The sequence below is a fragment of the Pyxicephalus adspersus genome, chromosome 2, assembly GCF_032062135.1.
Source record: "Pyxicephalus adspersus chromosome 2, UCB_Pads_2.0, whole genome shotgun sequence".
Lineage (NCBI taxonomy): Eukaryota > Metazoa > Chordata > Amphibia > Anura > Pyxicephalidae > Pyxicephalus > Pyxicephalus adspersus.
Genome location: NC_092859.1, coordinates 73366488 through 73388133, shown reverse-complemented (window position 1 = coordinate 73388133; position 21646 = coordinate 73366488). Strand labels below are relative to the sequence as shown.

At 36.7% G+C, this 21646-nt stretch overlaps 2 protein-coding genes and 1 long non-coding RNA gene across 3 annotated transcripts; 2 read left to right on the top strand and 1 right to left on the bottom strand.

The window, feature by feature from the left end:
• Window positions 1–8214: 8214 nt before the first annotated feature.
• LOC140323706 (uncharacterized) lies at window positions 8215–14303 on the bottom strand. Its single transcript, XR_011919427.1, has 3 exons — window positions 14186–14303; window positions 13995–14098; window positions 8215–8235 (listed from the first exon to the last, which is right to left on the bottom strand). It is a non-coding gene; the product is annotated as an uncharacterized lncRNA (long non-coding RNA).
• LOC140323705 (uncharacterized) lies at window positions 9288–12876 on the top strand. Its single transcript, XM_072401000.1, has 4 exons — window positions 9288–9361; window positions 11082–11194; window positions 12378–12471; window positions 12554–12876. Exons 1-4 carry the CDS (start codon window positions 9314–9316, stop codon window positions 12635–12637), a joined length of 339 nt encoding a protein of 112 aa, XP_072257101.1. The 5' UTR covers window positions 9288–9313; the 3' UTR covers window positions 12638–12876.
• Window positions 14304–14403: 100 nt separating the features above from the next.
• On the top strand, window positions 14404–21166 carry LOC140323702 (ADP-ribosylation factor-like protein 3). Its single transcript, XM_072400998.1, has 6 exons — window positions 14404–14543; window positions 15897–16049; window positions 16582–16698; window positions 19304–19354; window positions 20554–20739; window positions 20978–21166. The coding sequence occupies exons 1-6, from the start codon at window positions 14526–14528 to the stop codon at window positions 21023–21025; spliced, it is 573 nt and encodes a 190-aa protein (XP_072257099.1). The 5' UTR covers window positions 14404–14525; the 3' UTR covers window positions 21026–21166.
• The last annotated feature ends 480 nt before the right edge of the window (window positions 21167–21646 follow it).

Below are 21646 nucleotides of genomic sequence, written 5' to 3'. Positions count from 1 at the left end.
GATACAGTTAGCAGTAAATCACAGACAGTATATAATGAGTAACTGTTCCTGGAATAACACCATAAAGTGTGGCTTCTGCTATAAAATTTTAATTCAAACACCTTTCTTGTCCTCATAATACACTAGCAGTCTGCTACCCTGGAGACCAGCAGGTATGGCACTAATTTTGTGACCCAGCCTAAACAAACAATAACAAGAATAATCTAATACAACTACAAGAACATTCAAGAACCATCACCCAGCTCTCATTAATAAGCACTACATACAATTTAATTGATAGTCCATTTTATCTAGCATCCCGGATAATAGTCACATATTAGGTTTTTTTTGTCTCTTTATTTTGTATAGCAAGTGAAAAAAAGACCTGTGAGAGACACATGACAGGTTTAGAGTATATATTTTTTGACTTCCCATCTTAAAAGAAGTTTGTAGCACCAGGACAGTAAGGGGAAATATTTCTAAAAGAAACACAAACAGATGTAAAAATGTTTTTTTTATGTGTAACTAGGGGGACAGTAAAACTTCTGTCAGCTTTTTACTGTTGTCTGCTTCCTTTAAAGTGGTTTCGGTATTTGCTTTAAGGACCTCACAATTACAACTTTAGATCTTTTCCCATAAACCTATACTTGTAGTGGTGAATAAAATTGATCATCACTTATTACTTCTGGAGGATGTGTTCTTCCAGCGTTCCTCTCTCTCAAGGCAAGGAATCCAAGGCAATGGCTCCCTCAGTATAGCCTGGTACAGTGTCTCTAGATTAATCTAAATTATTTTTTTTAAAAAGAGCAATGGCCTCCTATTAAAACGTATGTGTTGCATCACCTAACTATATAATAATATTAGTATGTCTGCACCTACAGATTTCCCCATAATGTCCTACAAATACCTGTGGTTCCTGCCTAATGCATCTTCCTGTTAGGATGTGGCAACAATGTTGCATTACTTCTAAAAGCAGAGTTTCCACTCTTATGAAGGCTGCTGTCTGCTTACACCACAGTAGGATGAATAAAATAGGGGGTGGGGTGGGGTCTAAGGGAAGGTAAAAAAGGTTTTCTGATTGCGTACTACAACTTGGTTTGACACTTGTTTCAACTGTAAGGAGCCTTTAGTAGGACTACAGGACATGAACATAGCAAACATGGCCCATTATCATTAGGCTTCATATACTCTACATAAAATCTGCACTTTCACGGTTAGCATTCTGCTACGTTTTGCATGCTGTGATTGGTGTTGGTCAAATATCTCACTATACAATTCGACAGCTATTTGATTGAATAGGGTGATATTGTTCAGGTGATCGAACGTTGAATTCGACCATTCGACCAAAACACCATTAAAGTCAACCGGGGGAAAATTTGGGTTATTTTTCAGGACTGTGTAGAACTGCAAGAATAATCAGGGAAGCAGAGCTGACAGCTCTGCTCCCCTGATTGCTCTTGCAGCCCTAGCGTACCTATAGTATCTCTATCCAAGAACACAGGAGTCCCACGGGATCCCTGGGCACTAGAGGATAAATGGGGACAAGTCTCTCCATTCATTCACCTCTAGTGCTCTGTGATTGGCTGGGGAAAGGAAAATCCTGATGATGCTTGAGCTGTCATCAGGGTGTACCTTTCCTCGGCCAATCACAGAGTACTAGAGGTGATGAATGGGGACACTTGTCCTCATTTAACCTCTAGTGCCCGGGGATCCCACACTGACAGGAGCACTCCCACGGCTGTGCAGCCGTGGGAATCTTCCTGTTATTGTGGGATAACCTGTAAAAAAATAAAAGTTAGTTACACAAATCACACACATTCAATAAATTACTTTAACATTAAAGCCTCTTTTTTAACCCATATTTTTACACACGAAATTGCAAAGTCAAATCTTGTGTTTTTCGGGTCGGGTCTATCTGAATTCGAACAGCCATATTCGGGTCGAATATAAGGACAACCCGAATTCGAACATCAACCCTAGCTGTGATTATTGTTCTAGATCTGAACTAACCCTTTTTTATGGATTCTTTCTGTATGTTTTCTAAAATAAATACACTATTTGGTCAAAGTTTAGTGGACACCCAACCATCACACCTTTACAGGTAGTCCCCGAGTTACAAACGAGATAGGGACTGTAGGTTTGTTCTTAACTTGAATTTGCATGTAGATCAGAACAGGTACATTATTTATCACTGTAAGTTATTCACAAAAGCAAAAAAAAAACTTTATGGAGCCTAGACATTCATTAACTTCTGGAGCAAGCTCTGCTTTGATATGCAACAATAAACAATTGTAGAGTTTGTCTTGGTCAATAAAGAGTTACAAGAAGTTGCAGAACAGCAAAGACTTCTACTGCAAGTCATGTGAACCCCCCCCCCCCCTTTCAAGCCTCCATCCTGCACACAAATGAGCAGGGAAGTCATGTTTGTATCTAGGCGTCGTCTTTAGAATGTCCCTAACTTGGGGACTACCTGTATATGCTTGTTAGAAAATCCATTACAAAGTCATTAGATCTTTGGCGTCAATATGGAGCTAGAATGTTGATGTTGAGGTGCCTGGATGCCTGCAATAGCGGTAGCAACGTCTCCTAAATTTAGATAAGGCATCCTTTGCTCAGTGGGAGCATCAATGGAATATACCAGATAATTATTATTTGTTTGTAGTCATACTGATTTTGTTTGGTAATAATAATATATAATAATTAATATGTTATTTGTGTACTCCTTTACTTAATAATTTTTTGAACTACAAAAATGTACAGGGTTATATCTCACCCTTAGATCATGTAACAAAAATCTTTGCACAGGATAACAGCAATTGAAACTGGAAACTAAATACCTGGAAAATGCAGCCTGTCAGTCTGACCTCCTTGTGATGGGTGTTTCTGCAAACAAGTCCAGAGGAAACTCATGTTTGTAAATTAATGATAGCAGTTTTACCACCTAGTAAATAATAAATAATAGCAAAACACAAACCTCAGTAAATATTTGTGTTAATAAAATACATACAGTATTGTTTGTAAATTATTCATAAATCTTTAGGGGATATTGAAAACAGGCTTACACCGAGTCGGTTTACTTTGAATATAGAGAAACACAGCCAGAGGTTGATTGTAAATAATAAAATAAAATTTACCTTGATATAATTTAGGGAACAACATCAGGACAGAAGAATATTTAAAAAAAAATTAAATATTTAAATATATTTAATATTTAAAAATTTCCCAACAGTCCAGTATAAACCTGGTAGGAGTGCAGTTTCGCCTGGATAGGCTTCCTCAGGGGTGACCACACGTTTGCAAATAAGTGTGATATAACATTCCCTGTGTTTATGAATGCGTACAAGGACTGACGAGCCCCTCCAGAGATTTCTCTAGGTAATAGTGCTGACTTTGAGACTCTTGTAGTGCAATCCTCCTTGTATTTTTATAATGGGTTTTAAATGGAGAGATTCAGAGCGATGCATCAATAAGGCAATAATTTTGCCTTAAAAAAACCCTCTTCTCTGTTCTATTTTTTGTTACTATATCTGGGGTTGATAAATACCTAGCAAATATCTCTATTGTCTTGACACCACACACGTCATGTTGTTAACCCAGAAAATAGGTGTATTTTACAGCGTACCTAAACGCCAAAGGTAGACTAAACCCTTTTTTATAAAGTAAAAATGACTTGCTTCTTTTTTTAATGCAACACTCTTTTTATAAAAAAATAAAAAAGGTGAAGCAGGGTGCGCACAGCCTCCTGGGATACCTATATCACGCATCCCGGAAGACACCTGGCTGCTCCTTGAGATTGGGCATGCGCAGAAGAAGCCTTTTCTTTAAGAAGGAAAAAAATGAAGAACCCGCTTGCATGCGCAGTGAGATCAGCATGCGTTTTTCCCATCTATGTCACCTGATCCTGCGCCTGTGCAGTGTGAGATCGGGTGATGTACGAAGAAGGAAGAAGGCCAATAAGGATGTCAGCGCCCGACGCTTGGGATGAATGAGGATACCGGAACATGTTACAACAGATCAGATATGAAATTTAAAATTATCATGTGTCACTGGAGGCAGTATGTGGTTTCCTTTTAATGCAGCTATCATTGGACAGTTCAGTCCACCATTGGCAAAGTTAAATCAAATAGCTGCAACAAAAGCTTTCTCTTTGGAAAGATTTCTTATTACTTCCTGTTGAAGACAGGACATGCAGTAAAATCTCCTCCAGTGGAATATAAACAACATTATTTGTATTTAGAAGACATTTTTTTTGACTATTTATCCAGGTGTCTTGCATTAAAATCGGCTTTGTACCTAGCTTGAACGCAATCAATACACATGCCTTTATAGTTCATTTTTATATGTGTTCTTTATAGACTTTTTGTTAAGCCCACATTTTTAATTTGCTTTCTCCATTTTATTTCTCTCTAAAACACTGTTTGTTTTTCTGGTGTACTGTTTACATGAAAGTGTTTTTTTTTTTGTGTACAGAAATATGAAATTCTGTTGCCTCAAAGCATACTAGCAGAGAGTCAGCCAACTGAGCAGAACACAAAGATATTGAATAAACACCTAGCGGGTGAGTTTAACATCATATTTCACTGCTAAACTATTTAAAGTTATTGAAATGTGTAATTGGCTGCTATGAGATGTTTTCTACTTGTACTATTTTGTTGAATTGTCCTGATCTTTAAATTAGTTATGTTAGATTTACAAAAGCATTGTTGAGTTTTAATAACAAGTCATAGTCTTTGGTTCTTGTATTTCCTGCATAAAAAGTTTGAAAACATACACATTTTTAAGGTTTTACATATCGGGACATGATTAAAAAAATCTTCCGGTCTTTAACAGGTTATAAAATTAGTTAAAACTAAATTCAGATTCCACTGTGCGTTATTTATTTAACAACCATATGTTTGAAAACTAAGCACACCCCCATGATTTAAAATATCTTGTAGAACCACCTTAAGCAGCACAACTGCTAAAATAATAAATATTTTATGTCAGACTCCCTATGCTTGTCTCTCAAATTAACTTTGAAGAAATCTGACCCACCCTTCTTTATAACATTACTTCAGGTTATTAAGATTTGTGGGTATTATTTATGCACAGCTCTCTACATAGCACAATAATCAGATTTTGTGCTGCAAAACAAACCCAGGTTATCACCCCTTGACCCCTGTACCACTGTTCTTGTCAGTGGGTAGGAGGGGATTGTGTTGATATGCTGTGTTTGTTGTTTTCCAAATGTGGTGCTTTGCATTATGGCCAAACATCTACATTTTGATCTTTTTTGTCCAAAGGAAGTCTTGTGGTTAGTTCAAATGCAATTTTATGCAAACCTAAGCCATGATGCAATATTCTTTTTATAGAGAAGAAGCTTTCTCCTGACAACACTTCTAATCTGAACACTGAACCCTATTCAGTCCGAAATGTGGTCCTTGGGTTTTTTGCAATTTCTCTTAGCATTGCGTGCTCTGACCTCGGCAGGAGTAAAACATAAAACACTAAATGGCTTTTGTTTGTTCTTGCAATAGCTATGCACAAAACAGATTTCTGTATCATCTAAAATAGTTCACTTTCTACTGCAATTTACAGAAATATGGGGGTATTTAATGAAGAGTGGTAACCTATTTGTTTAGTATGACACTCTTGTTTACTTTGGGTATGCAGTCTTCTACTCTATGTACCTGTGCAGGGCACAATCACATACATTAGTGAAGTTCTAGTACACTGAACTTTTAACCTCCAAGATGGTCAAAGCAGCTTGATTATATTAGCAGAAGACCACAAGTAATTAGAATGCAAGGATAATTAGGAAAATTAGGAATTTAAAAGTTGCACTGAGCTTTTCAAAACCATCTACAGCAGGGGTCCTCAAACTTTTTAAACAGTGGGCCGGTTCACGGTCCCTCAGACTGTCGGGGGGCCGTACTATAGTTTGAAAAAAAACAGGAGAACATTCTTATGCACACTGCACAAAACGTATTTATTGTATAAAAAACATGAAAGAACAATACTATATGCACAGCACACTTGCCGATCATTAAAAAAAAAAAGTGGCGTTTACTTTGGCTTTAAAATTGCTTGAGATTATTCCTTTGCATGGAAAATGCACAGATAAATTTGAATTTTCACTGTGTGTATTGAAAATGCAAATTTATCTTGCATTTTCCATGCAAATGAATAATCTCAAGCAATTAATTATTTGCTCACCCTACCCTACACCCAACACTACCCCACACTTTTTAATAATTAAAAAAGGGCTGCTAAAAAAACTTTGTCAGTGTCTGCTACCTGTCACTCACTGCTGCCTTCATACATGGATCACACTGCAGCACATGTGTACATGATCAATGTGCATAGTATGTTTATACTATTTACAAATGTACATTGATCATGTACATTTGTGCAGCAGTGAGCAGGGAATGAAGGCAGCAGTGAGTCTCTGCTTTGCTCCTTCTCTGCCTGATGGCTTCAGCCCGACAGCTCCAGCGTTACCCCGACAACAGTGGTGTCACGTGACCGGGTTCCCTGGAGTGCAGATGGCAGGCAGCCAGAACTCAGGCAGGAGAAGCAGCCTCAGCAGCCGGCGGGCCGGATGGAGAACTTCAGCGGGCCGTATTCGTCCCGCGGGCCGTAGTTTGAGGACCCCTGATCTACAGTGATATTTTAAGGCAGGACTTAAGTGGGAAAAAGTCGGCACTGAAATATAAAGCACATAGCACATTTGAACATCCACTTTGGTACAGATAGAATGTTTGATTTGGCACAACTACTGGCTCCTGAGGACTTCCTGGTCAGGGTATATGTATAAGCTCCAGAGCTTTTTCCTTTTTTCTAAATCAGAGACTGAGTAAAGATTAAAGATACTGTCCCATTGGCAGTTTTTAGCTGGACATATTACTTGTCTGTTAAAACTTTCAAAATGTGCAAAAACTTGCATTTATGGTAAAAGTCTAAAGTATATATATATATATATATATATATATATATATATATATATATAGCAAAACTTTTGTTTTTATAAAGTAGGAAATTATTAACATCCCTGTCAGTTTTTTTTTCTGCCTGTGTGGGTTTTCTTTTACTTCCCATACAAGAGACACAGCAGGGAGTAAGAGGGGGTTCTGCAAAGTAATGTCATATTAGCTATTAACTGGACTGGATTTCCCATTTCCAAACCGTGAGTTGTTGTGACAACTGAAAACGTTGTTTTATCCATCACTTTTTATATCAGACACAATGGTATATCAGAAAAAAACATCCTTCAAAAACAAACAAACTGATTTTAACCCTTCCATGCCCTACTTAAAACAAACAGCATAAATATTTACACATGCTTGAAAATGAGATTCTAGGGAAACAAAGAATAATCCTGGTTGGTCTAGAAAGTTATGCTTTAATGTATGAAACTTGTGTTCTGGATTGAAAACTCTGTACATTTGTATAGCCTTAAACTTAAATTTTACCTTCTTTTTTATTTATTGTATTTAATAAATATGCTTTTCATTTTGTTGCTTTTATTTTATTTCCAATCTCTGTGGCACTGTAATATTCGTTTTGCCTTATGTTTGGACAGGTTTTACCTGTAAACAGGTATTGGCTGGTCATTTTAAGGCAGTTACAGCACTAGCTGTAATTGGGAAGGAAAGTGGCTTCTCGGCAGTGTATTTGGTGAGTAAATAAACACATTTTAAAATTAGTATAAATAAAGTATAAAAGGACATAGAAACCCCTTTCCTGGAGCAGACCAAGGGGGTTGAAGAAGTAATTGTAACAGGATGACAGCTCACTGGTAGCAGTGATAAGGTTGTATATAGCTGAATCAGTTATCACACTGCCACCTAGTGTAACTTTTTAGATTAACAGAGACAAAAATCCAATTCTGACATGCAGTTAAAACATCAATCTTTCTTTCTATATGCACTAAAAAACTATCCTTCAACCATTTATTATCCTTCTACATAATGTTAATAATAGTAATAATAAAAAATAACTAATTAACTAATACAAAACTAGTATTAAGCCTGTACAACAGTATCATTGCCCAAGTAATGATCTGTTTAACATCATTGTATGTCCCTTTTGTCAATTAGCTCTACATCTTGGTGACTTTTTGTTTTTTTAGTTTAAGTACTTTTTAATCAATCTCAGAGAGATTTATTGCTGGGTTGCGTTATTTTTGTTAAAAGACTTTTCTTTCTGTTGAAAGAAGCATACAGATTGACTGGCACAAATACGAGAGGTCCACTTACCAGAGCATCATGTTTGTTGCTATTGGGAGAGATAAAGACAAGTATTACTGGCAAAATGGTCCCCACTTTTTATCTCAGGGGATCAGCAGGCAGTACATTTTTAACCTGTCTAGTTGACTGTTCCTTCAGATAATAAATAGGCGGTGGTTGTTATCATTATTGTCTTTATCATCACCTATTATGCCCAATGGCGTGTAAGGAAACAGCAAAAGTTGATTTTTTTTCTCATCTTTGACTAACCTTGACTTTTTCAATATTTTCTTTATGGTATCCAACAATGAGTAGCATTGGTGATTAAATCTGTACCAAGCTAACCTTACCTTTCCTAGAGAACACTGACAGATGAAATTGACCAGATCGCTTTGCTCTTTGCATTTTTGTTTAGAGTATTTAGTGTTTCTATTAGCAAACACTACATTAATTCTCAAGCAAACACATCAGGAAAAGGATTCTTTTTTTAAAAAAATAAAAGTGTTTGAAACCTATGTTATAGTCTTTGTAAATTTAATCTATGTGAAATTTTCCAGTAGATGAGTGGTGGATGGGACTGCAGAATCTGCATATGGGATTTACATTCCTGCTCACTAATAGAAACATTTTCCAGACCAGAAATAGATCATTGGAGTGAACAAAGAGAAAAGGCCTGTGATGGAGTCATTATGGATTTGTGCTACTGCCCAAAAAGGTAGGTTTGCTGTAAGTGATTCATTTTCATCACAATTTGGTGCTTTATGTCACTGCATGTTGCCGTATTAAAGTCTATTTTCTACCCGTTTGTAATTATATAGCAACCATAACCAACTTTGAAAAAATATACTCTTACAAATGACATTAGATAAGGTTTGCAATTTGTATTCATTTTGTCATTTGTGGCTCCAGTTTCATTTTATGATGAATAAATAAAAAGCTCTATTCGGCTGTCATAAAGAATACAGAGAATGTGGGACACATGTGTCTTGAGGTTGATGAGGTTGATTTTGATTAAGCAAATAAGAATAAACTTGGATTTAGGCAAAAGTACAAAAAATGGTGTTTTTTTTTTAAACCTTTGATTGCTAAAAAATTCAGAGGTCACCACAGTTGTGTGGCACCACCTCATGGACAAGTGGATCACCGGCTCTGAAGATGGAACCATTAGAATATGGGTAGCTAATTAAGTAGATGTTTTCTGATAACATAAAGCATGCAAAAGACCAACCAACAAATACTGATGAACCAAGATAACATTTACTTTGCTAGGTTAATCTACACACACACACATATATATGATATATATGTGTGTTCTACACTACATTAATTTGTAAGCTGGTAAAGCAAATCAGATGGTCTCCTTACTAGTTCCTTTCCCATGAGGCCCCTTCCCCTCGATGCTGACCTCCAGTGTGCAGGATCTTTAAGTTTAGTTTATGACGGTTCTTAGGACCTATTAGCATGTTGTTAGTGTTGTCTGATAAAGTAAACTAGCCATTTTTGATTTATATTCTAGGTTTAGATGCAAAGTGCCAAAATGATGCTTAGAAAGACTTCTGTCATCCCCTCCAATGTCAGTGATTCACCATTGCTTCCAGTGCAACTCACCCACTGGACTGAAGTAGCACACATGCAGCTAACAGATTTAACTAACCTTGCTTCTTCTCATTAAGATAACAAATTGCACAACTAAAGCTACGTACACACTTCCAATTATTATCGTTGGAAAACGAACGATGAAGGATCCTGCACGATATCTACGAACGATCGTATAGCACCGATCCTGCACATAGAGATAACGACACGATCGTTCGTAGATATTGTACACACAATAGATGCGATCGTTTGAGCGATAGAGGAACTATGTGCACGACAGGAAAGTGAACGAACGTTCGTTCATTACGCATGCTCTGAACATGGACGATCAACGAACGACCGTACACACGAACGATGTTCAACGATCGTCGTCCAATCCGATCCGCCGGTCCGGTCGTTCGTTTCCAACGAGTTTCCTCGTTCGTCGGCGTCGTTGGTTACTTTTTTACGAACGATTTTTTGCCCAATAGATCGTTCGTCGTTCGATTGGAACGATAAAAATTGGAAGTGTGTACGCACCTTAACACCAATGATGTCTTTTGTCAGCCTCTAGATAAGCCCAAAGCATTCAGTCAATTTCCAGCAATCAAACTGTCCCTTCAACTTGAAACAGCGACAAAGATGCTAAAGGGCGCCTTACATTGTACTAGACCTACAAAAAAAGACAATGTTTACTATGATATCCACTCTAATGTGCACAAACATGTGCAGCACATTACAGCATGACAAAATTATATTATCATTTTTATCTACTAATCCTATCAAATCATTTAAGGTTGCTTACAGAGGTGTTCCCCTTTTTTATTATTATTATTATTATTATTATTATTATTATTAATAAACAGGGTTTATATAGTGCCAACATATTACCCTTTATACGTTGCATAGGGGTTAAACTGTTTTACTGCTCTCAAAAGTATAAAAAAAAAGTGTTTTTTTAGTTGGATGCATACAGTTTGTAGGTTTTGTAAAATTCCTTTGTTGCAGTATGTACAATTTATGTGTGGTTTTTTTAATTGCTCTCATGGGCTCATTCATACTGTGCAGTGCAGTATGTGATACACGGCCATAAGATACTGCATATAAAGCAATGTCTGATCCTATTTAAGTGTTAGACTGCAGTGCATTTTTACAAAGCACTGCTGCATGCATTTCAATCCATTTTTGGACACAGATGCTGTGTCTTGCTTTGTGTTATGGTATAACGCAAGACAACTGCACTTTCTTATAGTTGGAACGAGGCCTTAGAGATGAGTACCATTGTTAAAATACTAATAATTAAATAAATTGTCTATGCAGAGTGCAGAAGGAGCTCTATGTGAGAAGATCCTGCACACTAAAGGAGTTGTTACCTGTATCTGCATTGATCAGATGAATGGATGCATTGCTGCAGGTGTACAAGATGCAATCAGGTAATTAGACTTAAAATGTTTTCCAGGTTTTAGAAAATATGCACCCTTGATTTAGATTCTTTTCACATGGAGGCATCCCGCCTTCAAATGCACCTCCTGTAGGAGACAACAGGACCAATTTTTTCACATTGGTATTCATTGTATGCACTGTACATTATTCTGTACATTCTATTTTTAAGCATTTTCTGGGCAAGGCATGGCCATTGAGAAGTGGTAGGTGGTCTGTCACTATCCCTGACTTATATCAAAGCCACAAATACCAAAGTTTGACAACGCAGTATTAAAAACCAATGATATACCCCAGTGCATTATATGGTAAAAGATTTATTATTAGGTAGATTTTGTGTACTTCAATATCAAATTCTTTGCTAGAATGTATTCTCATCACCAATAAGCTAGTTGAAAGAAGGTACTTTGTTTAATATACAATATAATCCTTTTTTTTAAACAATTCAGTTTGCATCTCTGTTGACAACAGTGTAACAATTTTAGTTTGTATGTCGTTTGGTATTTTATAACTTTTGGCTGTGTAATTGAGATGATGGTATCCATGCAATGCCTTGCTCCATGGAGACAGACAGGTAATAGTGGAGCAGTACATAGAAGCCTGAGTATCTGCCAGACTGCCTCTACTTCATGTTAGAGTCAGCAATTTGCTTAGAAAAATAGACCTTTCATTGCTGCCCTGTAAAATTTCACAATAGTGACTGATATATAAGTTAAGGAATTTCTAAATTACTGATTTTAAATTAAGTATGTATAGTCAAAACTTTTTTTTTAAATTTTGATTGCCCCATTACTTTCTGCCTTGTTGATAGTGACCACCAGGACAAAAGGTGGGGTGGAAACAGACACCAATAAAAACCCAAATCATGATGTACTGGAAAAAAAAAAGAAACAAGCATGTGGTTCAGGACAGTAGTAACACAATAAAAAAATATTAAAAATTAAAAAAAATCCAAACAGAAAAAAAAATTCTTGAATTATCTCTTTACAGTGGTTCCATACCACTATGGAACCACAGAAAAAGGATACTAATAAAAACCCAGGAAGGGTTCAAATTCCTCACCGCTACCTTAAAAAAATAGAAAAAAACTTTAGCTTTACATATACTGTACTTTCAAAGTAAGAGGTCTTGCACTTCCACATGGTTCACAAACGGTTCTTCTTTTTACATCCTAAGGGTTTATGATCCCGAGTCTCTGCTTCAAGTCCAGTGTAACACTGGACATACAGACCTTATCCGGTCTCTGATCCACATTCCAGAGATAAAACAGGTATGGTGATTATGTAGATTTACTCATCATATAAATAGAGAGAAATATGTATACTGGATGACTTACTTTTCTGTCTTTTTAGTATGTCACAGTGTCTTGGGACAGGACAGTGAGGATATGGAAGGCTTATCACAAGGTCAACAAGCAGAACAATTCAATAGCTTGAACCTCTAAATCTACACATTACATTTCTGGGATTATATGAACTTTAAAAATATAAACATATACTATTGTTGTATTGGTTAATACAGTATATATTTTACTTTGCATGAATTACAATAAAATTGTTTATTGTGTATAAAACACAAGATGCATGATTTAGTTTGATAATTTATATAAATAATATGTTAATTTATTGTAACAACATTTCTAAAATTGTTTTATTATATTCTATACTACTTTATGAGTATATTTTTCTCCTGAATCCCTTCTGAAAATGTCATCTGTGCCTGTGCAACCACTGGGACCCAACATCCGGGCAGTACACACTTCTCTTGATAAGCCTCACCTTCTCACCCTTGTGGTTTAAATGTCAGAATTTCTATGAGCATTAAAGGCTTTGTTATTTGAGAGATTAATGACAAGGGGTGGATCGTAAACCCACTGGGGGAAGGTCTTAATTTTGACCTGACCAGAAGTCAATGTCCAGAGTAAAGCTTGACCCTAGAATCCAAGGCTTTTTATTTGTAATTCAGTATGGCTTTTTATTCTGTTTTATACAGATTAATGATATGCACTGAATGAACAGCATTAGCAAGATTAACAGTCAAAGAGGTTAAAAGACACAATATATTGTATCCATTTGTAAGAAAAACTTTTAAACAAAGCTTGATCCACAAAGTACTATACTAAAGCTATCATGGACTATCATGGGAAAACCTGCAAGATCCAGCAAACTTGGGATGGATTTCCTAATAACCATGTGTTATTAGCTGGCAAATGTTTTAAATCCTGGAGACCAGACACATTTTTCCGGATCACCCAGGTTCCCCCCTGACAGTCTATCTTCTCCAGTCTTGGAGAACTTCAATAAATCAGTCCCAAAGTTTCTGGTGATCGAATATATATATATATATATATATATATATACTCATACTCATCAACTGGAGTTGATGAGTATGGGGAAGCTGTGTAGAGAGAGAGAGAACCAGAATAGAATACAGGAGAGAGGAGAGAGAGAAAACAACTGAAAAATATGTATGAGTATGACTGAGTATGTGAGTAGATAGATGAGATCTAAATTCTGTTTATGAATTGCAGATAGCATTAATATCATTACCACTTTCTATGTATTCACATTTTACAAGTAGTAATTCAAAGCAAGAGGAAATAAAATTCAAAACTATTTTGTTAATAGCAATTAAATAATGCTGTTAAAAAACCTCTCATCATGCACTTTTATATATTTATGAATATATGTATTTGCTATTAAGATTTACCAGTTTCCAGTAGTATAATTCCCATACAATGCATAAAAGTTTCGGTAACAATTTTATCTCTAAATCAATAAGTAAAATGCTTACCTAGCAGGTTCAAGGATATACAAGAAGAGTAGATAGGCTTGATGGATAGTGAGACTGATACTGAAGCTATGGGTTACCACACTGTCTTAAACAAGTGCTCTTTACTGTAAAAGGGGAAGAGATTTAGGGAAATCTACACACTAAAATCACATATAAATAACCCTCATATATATCCCACATATACATCTCACCTGGACCTGTTTTTATCTGATGCATCAGAAAGAAATGTTTTCTATGTGTGTTAAATGTGCATACAAGTGTGGCGTACTTTTGTTGCATAAAAGTGGCTGTTTATAGTTGTAATAAAGAGATGAGCTACCTACAGCAGAATGGCAGCAGATGGCACAGGGATTAGAAAGGTAATTACTTAATGCTGAGACATAAACTGCAACTAAGTCTGTCTTCTTAATCCTTGTTTTAACACTCCGATTAGACAGTGTACTACACACTTGGAAAAATATACAGCAAACTGTTTGTTATAATGCTGCTACCATTGTAACCTAAAACGCCTTACATAAGGAATGTAGCATTATGGGTGAAGTGCAAAAGGTAAGTGAAAATATATATATTTAACAACTTTACACAACACAGATCGCTATTGTATTACTTTTTGTCATAGGCATAAATTTGATTTAATACTTAAATTTACACCTCTGGCAGTGTTAGTGGTAAAATTTGACCCATTACCTGTCACTTTCATAATTTATTGCCTGCCAGTGTGTTCCTTGAATTTTCTATCTGAAAAAATTAGCAATGATCTTAGCATGGGTTGTATAAAATGTAATTATATGTGAAAGTGTATAGCAAAGTAAACATTAAATGGAAAATAAAAAAATATAAAATGCTAATAAATAGGAAATAAATATATAAACAATAAAACAAACAAAAAGACTTCTGCAGTCACCACAATATGTATAGTCCATCCAGTCCGAATATTAAATAGTATTTAAATAGTATGACAGTATGGAAAAAGGGAGAATGACAAACCCTTTGTGTTTCACCTATTGGTGCAGGATGGTTCTATTCCTCCACCCGATCATAAAGTAGACATATATAATCTATATGTGATCCAGCTGTCCTTTTAGGAGTTTGAAGGTTCTTACAATCATTTGCTGGATAATCCAGGTATTGCTTTATCCACCCCTGAGGTGGTTGCTTGCTGGATTGGGAAGCTGTTACTTATGACCATGCAAGCAACTATTCTGGGAATGGATATCATTATTATACCACCTATTACCACCACCTTACAAGCCTGCTCACCATCCCATGTATGTAAAACTATCATGGACCAACAAATAGAATGCAAAGTGTTTGTCAAATTCATTATTGCAATTGAATATTAATGAACACACTGTGGATATAATGCATATTTTGTGAAGAGCGTAGGAGTCACTTGTTTGTTTTATTTACACATTTCTATGAAAAAGTCCCTCACATACATATGAATATTGTACACCATTTCAAATTTATTTTAATTAATATTTGGCAAATTTTCTAAATGAAACATAAGACAATGAATGCTGAACACTGGGCTTTAAATAGAATATATATGTGCCTAGTATTACATGAGGGTTTTTATATGATGATTACTAAATTATATCATAGACAGTATTAAAAAAAACTCAAAAATATATCATTGCTACACATTGTTTAGTTATAGTAATCTATCATTAAATTGACTATTAAGGGCTTTAAAACAGAACCATGTTTTCTGTCTTATCTAAAATCAGCGGCTTCAATTACCCCACTAATGGCAAGTTAACATATTACCAGCTTTAGAAAAGGCAGATTACTACTATTGGCTTTGCTTGTTCTCTCACTGTTTAAAGTGATTGCTTTACTGTAATACCTGTATGTTATCTATTTATTGAAACAAATCTTTGACACTGTATTATGCTTTAGGGTTTGATGTCCCTTGTGGAAGAGTTAAGAAAAGTTGAACATTTAAATGAGAACGGGGTTAGAATTGTTCTTTTGGGTTTGGACAATGCTGGGAAGACGACAATATTGACCCGTCTTGCTCTGGAAGAAACCAGCAGTATAACCCCAACACAGGTATGAATATCAGGTTTTAAAGCAAGTGCTCCGCTGACTTCACAATATAATCTTGTCTATTAGTAGACTCATCTAGGATTTCCCATTGGTCCTTGTATGACCTATGTCATAGTGGGTATAGTTTCATGTTCATAGAGTAGTATGGCTTTGCAGCCGCAGTTTACCAACATGAAGAACACGAGCCCCCAAAATAAACTTTTAAGAGATTTGTAATAACTAATCAGAGAAATATTTTTTATTATTTGTGCATAAGGATGAGCTCTGCTAGATGTATAAGTTTAAGCTCTGAGCTGTGTACTTTTGAAGTCAGTTATTGTACAATTCCCTCATGGCTACGGTATGATTGACTAACAAAAATGTATTTGAAATCTGTGATCTCAGCATACAGAGATGGATGTGCCCAGGAGGTGGATAACAATATGTAGAAGTACATCACCAAGCCTTATTAAAATAGCCTTTGGAAAATGAACGCTTTTAAATATGGTATTTTTCATTCTTGACTCTGTTGTTCATTCTTTAAACTCCGTTATAGGGTTTTAATATCAAAAGTGTGCAGTCTCAAGGTCTGAAGCTATCAGTCTGGGACATTGGAGGTCAAAGGTCCATTCGCGCACACTGGAAGAAATATCTTGGAAGCACAGACTTACTGGTGAGGTCATTTTAAACTAAACAATTATTATGTACAAATGGTTCTGAGAGAGAGAGAGAGAGAGAGAGAGAGATGGGGAGGGAGAGACATGGAGAGGCAGAGAGAGATGGGGAGAGACATGGAGAGGGAGAGAGACATGAAGAGAGAGAGGGGGGAAAGAGACATGGAGGGAGAGGAAGAGGAAGAGAGAGAGAGATGGGGAGAGAGAGACATGGAGAGGGGGAGAGACATGGAGAGGGAGAGAGAGATGGGGAGAGAGAGACATGGAGAGAGAGAGATGGGGAGAGGGAGGGATAGATGGGGAGAGAGAGACATGGAGAGGGAGAGAGACATGCAGAGGGGGGGGGGAGTAAGAGAGATGGGGAGAGAGAGAGAAATGGGGAGAGAGACATTGAGAGAGAGACATGGAGAGAGAGAGAGGGACAATGAAGGTTTTCTCTAAATGAAACCTGTTGGATTGTGCTTTGAAGTTACCAATATTGTGTTAATGTTAAGGAGGAGTCAATGGAGATGGTATTTATAGACTTTTACTACCCTGCTTCAGAAGTAAGCCAACTGGAACTAATGTCTCCAAACAACATGTATCAATCCAATATGCCAATCTCAGCTAACCCTGCTGACCATTGCACAAGTCTCACAAGATAATTTACACAATCTTCACTTTATTGAAAAACTATGATCTTTCATGCTGCAGCACTTACAATACAACAAAGGTCTCAATGACTAAAAATGAGATTTAATATGCAGCAGTTAGGTGTCATTCACAGACACAGGCAGTTCTATCTGCTTTCTTTATTCTGAATCTAAATGTTGTGCTGGTGGGGTTATCCAGTTACTCTCCTACTTTTCACAAGCCCAAGAAGTAATTTAAGATGTACGTTAAGGATCTCATTATTATAATATCCCTGCAAGGACCCACAGATATATAATGAGCCTGCCAATGAGATGCACCATATGCTGCTTCCTTTCAGGGTAATGATGCTCCACTGCCCCTCTCTCTGTCAGAGCAGAGTTGTTACTGTAGGCTGCTTGTCATGGTGGGATAAGATCTCCAGCTGACATTGCTATCAGAATTGCTAATTCACTTGAAGTTAGTTAGTGCCTGTCCATACCTAGTCCTGCACTGTTTTCTAAACTGTTCAGAACTGACTGCTATTGCAAACCTCCTATTTTGGGCTGCAGTGTCCTCCTCAGTCGATGATTTGGCTGACTTAGGGGAGGAGATTTAATCTGCTTTTGTTTTGCCTTTTCTGGTTATTCCCTTATCCCATTCTCAACATACTGATTAGTTTTTTTCACTGTTTAGACTGTTTTCCCTACATACCTTATTTTGGGCCCAGTAACATACAGGGTATCTGCTTCTTATGCAAAGGCATAAATTATGTGTTTTAGTCCAGAAAAGTGGTGGGCTTTATCTTCTGCAGCTTCTGATGCACCTTGTAAAAAGAGTAAGCAATTTCAGTACAAGAGAGGGGTCTGCACAGCTGTGAAGATTGAAGGGAAGGCTGAAGTTCAGCTTTATTTAGGAATTTCATGCATCACATAGTAATTGGATTTGATGCTTCTTTAGATTGCTATGCAGGAGAAGTTAGATAAGATATTCTTAACCGGGTCTGGTGGATCCCCAGGGTTCCTCGAACTCTGGTTATTGAACAGACATTGGATGGTTCTTGAATAGTACTCAGGCCAACACCGCTTGGAAGCACTAGCTACATCAACGAATGCCTATAAGGATGGCTTTCTAGCCACCACAGTAGGGGTTAGCCACAATTCTCAGGGGCTTATTTTTCCTAATGACATCAATAAAATGGTTTTAGCAGGGGTTCCCAAAGACTGAAAAAATATTTCAAGGGTTCCTCCAGGGTAAAGTATTACTAAATGCTGCTTTAGATATACTTTAAAATAGCTTGAACAGACTAAACTAATTAAACTGGTTACCAAACCTAAAATGTTTCTTCTGAGTGTCAAAGTTATCACCTAACTAGTCTAGGTTATCAAGTCTGATTCCAAGTTTCACTAGATAACAACTTTAAACAGCTCTGATCACAAAGGAAAGTGAAGCAAGGCAACCTACCACCATCTAGAGCACAAAATATAAAAATGTGAATAATAGTAGGTTGCTTTGCTCTATCAGATCATTTTTGTTAACAGTATAGACAGGATCAGTAACTATAAAAATAACAAGCTTTATTTTTAGCTTTGTAGCGGGTATATTAAGCTAGGGTACTGACCTGGGGAAATAATTTTGGGGGATATTCAGCTCAGTTTCTAAATACACATCATAGGTTACGGCTCAGGTTGTCAGGGATGCTCGTGGTGGCACACATTAACCATTACATAATGTTGCTGACTATATTATGCTCATGTAGCATAAAATGTTCCGACTGCCCCCTCCACCTTGGAATAAAGCGAAAACCGTTTCCTATTTCTACTCATAGAAGTGGGATAACTGGTGTGAGGTGAAAGCAGAAGATGTTTGGCTGAAGGGGACAGGAAATATTAATCTAATGTTGGAGATACCAAATATATGCAGAACTTGTATTGTGAAAATGAACAGGAAATAAAATGATCATGCTGCAATAATGTTTTGTTTGTGTTTTTTCAGATTTATGTAGTGGACAGTGCAGATCGTAAACGGTTTGAAGAAACAGGGCAGGTATGGTGTTCTGGATCACTTCCTTAAAAAACTCAGGGCACAATAGAAAAGCTGTTCTGTGTAGATAAACCTACAGAACTCCATCCTGTCCACTACACCTTTTGCTTGTTAGGATTAAAGTGTGGAACATTTTTTTAACCAACTAACATACAGGTACAGTGATATTCTGTTTCTATTTGGGGTTCTATGGAAATGGCTTTAGCTAAATTTTGTATGGGGTTTTTGTCACAAGATTTGGTTGCTACAATGTGAAACCTGGTGAAAGACCTTTGCAAACCTATGATTGCTTGTTTCCAGTTGCTGAAAAGATGCCTTCAGAAAATGGCTAAAAAATAAAAAAGGACATTACTTCTCCTACACTCCTCTCAGCTTTACAGTGCTGTGTAGTAACACTGGCTGTTTAATGAAGACTATTTGCTTTTGAGTAGGACACTATTGCACATGTGAGCGTGCCATTTACCAACTCGTTAGTTATACTACACATAAAATTAGCAATGGTTTATAAATCTGCCTATCAGGTACATTTTTTTCCTTTCCTACAGACACAGAAAGTAAGAGGAGTCTCTCCATCATGAAGGGAATTCTCTCTAAAGAAGTTGTTACCAGAACCAGCTCTATTGGAAGATTAGCTGTTCTGCCTCTCCAGTCTAAGCACTACAATGTGATCTCTGTAACTTACAGTTGTGATGAGATGGCTATAACTGCAGTCTTAGGTGAATTGGCTGACAGTGACTCAATCCAAAGGACACCTTGTAGATCCTGAAAAAGTTTATTCCAAACTGTGCAGATCATACACCGATGAACAGATGGATAGGTCAAAATATCATGCTGTGAGCAACTAACAGGAGCATGCAGCTGAGATGAGGGTAGATGACAGAAAGAAAAAGAGGGGAGGAGACAAGAGACTGAGCAGAAGCTAGGGGAAGAGAGAAGGGACACACATAATGAAAGGCAAACTATGCAAGTGTAACATGACATTAGCCCTCTCTTCTTGCTTCAATCCAATAAATTGTTTTATTAAGCTAAAAAGAAGAAGTGCCTAGTAATTGTCACATTTGACGATGTACACAGCTTTTTCTAGGAGGATATAAAAGGTAGATTTTTCGGGGTATTGCTTGAGCAAAACGAATGTCCCTATATATTTCTTTTCATAATATTATCTTTTCCTTTTATATTACATTGTCTTTTCTTTCCATCAGGAATTGGCAGAACTGGTTGAAGAGGATAGCTTGCTTGGCGTCCCCCTCCTTGTGTTTGCAAACAAACAGGATTTACTGACGGCTGCTTCTGCTGCAGACATTGCTGCTGGACTCAACCTGCATACATACCGTGACCGAACATGGCAGATCCAAGCCTGCTCTGCCCTCTCTGGGGAAGGGATCCAGGTAATACATTGTTAGTGTAAAATTATAAATGAATTTAGAAAAGGAGATAGACATTGAGAATTGAAATGGAGATACCTGGTAATTGCGACCAGTGTTATGTATTACCTTTCATAAATAAAAAATAATATTGTGTCATCTTGTTTTGTAGATTTTATTACATCTATGAACTGTTTAATCTATTCTGTATTCTTTTTATTTTTTATTTTTTTTATTAATAATTGGTTTTCTTTGAACGCAGGATGGTATGAACTGGATATGTAAAAACATTGCAGCAAAGAAAAAGTGAAATCTCAAATTAAAGAACTAGTTAAAAGAACTCTCGAGTTAAAAGAACATAGAAGAAGAAGGAATTATTACTGCACATTGATTTTCAGCTAATTCTTGTTGATGGTATTTTACTGATGGTAATAAACATCCTTGTACCGTACAGCTGGTCATGTGATCCTATATATCGCTGAATTCATCCACATACTGAATCCCAAGGCTAGCCAAAACTTTATTTGCTTTACATAAAGTGGAGAAAGATTTATCTTTCTGTTTGCCACTAAGAAGATTTTACCCTCCTTCCTATATGTGTGACCCTGAGATTCATAATAATAAGGTTCTTGTTTCCTCCATTGCAAGTTTTCCTCACTCCATAACCTTGACAACTGGTGACAAGAGACAGGAACAGAAACATAAATAAAACCCAGTAAAGCTTCAAACCCTTTCCTTGCGTGTCCAAGGATTAAAAAGAACAAGTTTTGGGTGGAGGGGGGTTTACGTTTTGTACATATCACATTTGTTACCTAACTTCACTACTGCAGAATAATCCAAGAGCTCCACAAAATCAAATTTTCTCATCTGAAACTGACAGACAGTGTAACATCAAGATGCCACAGCAGTAGAATGGTCCCTTGTAAAACAG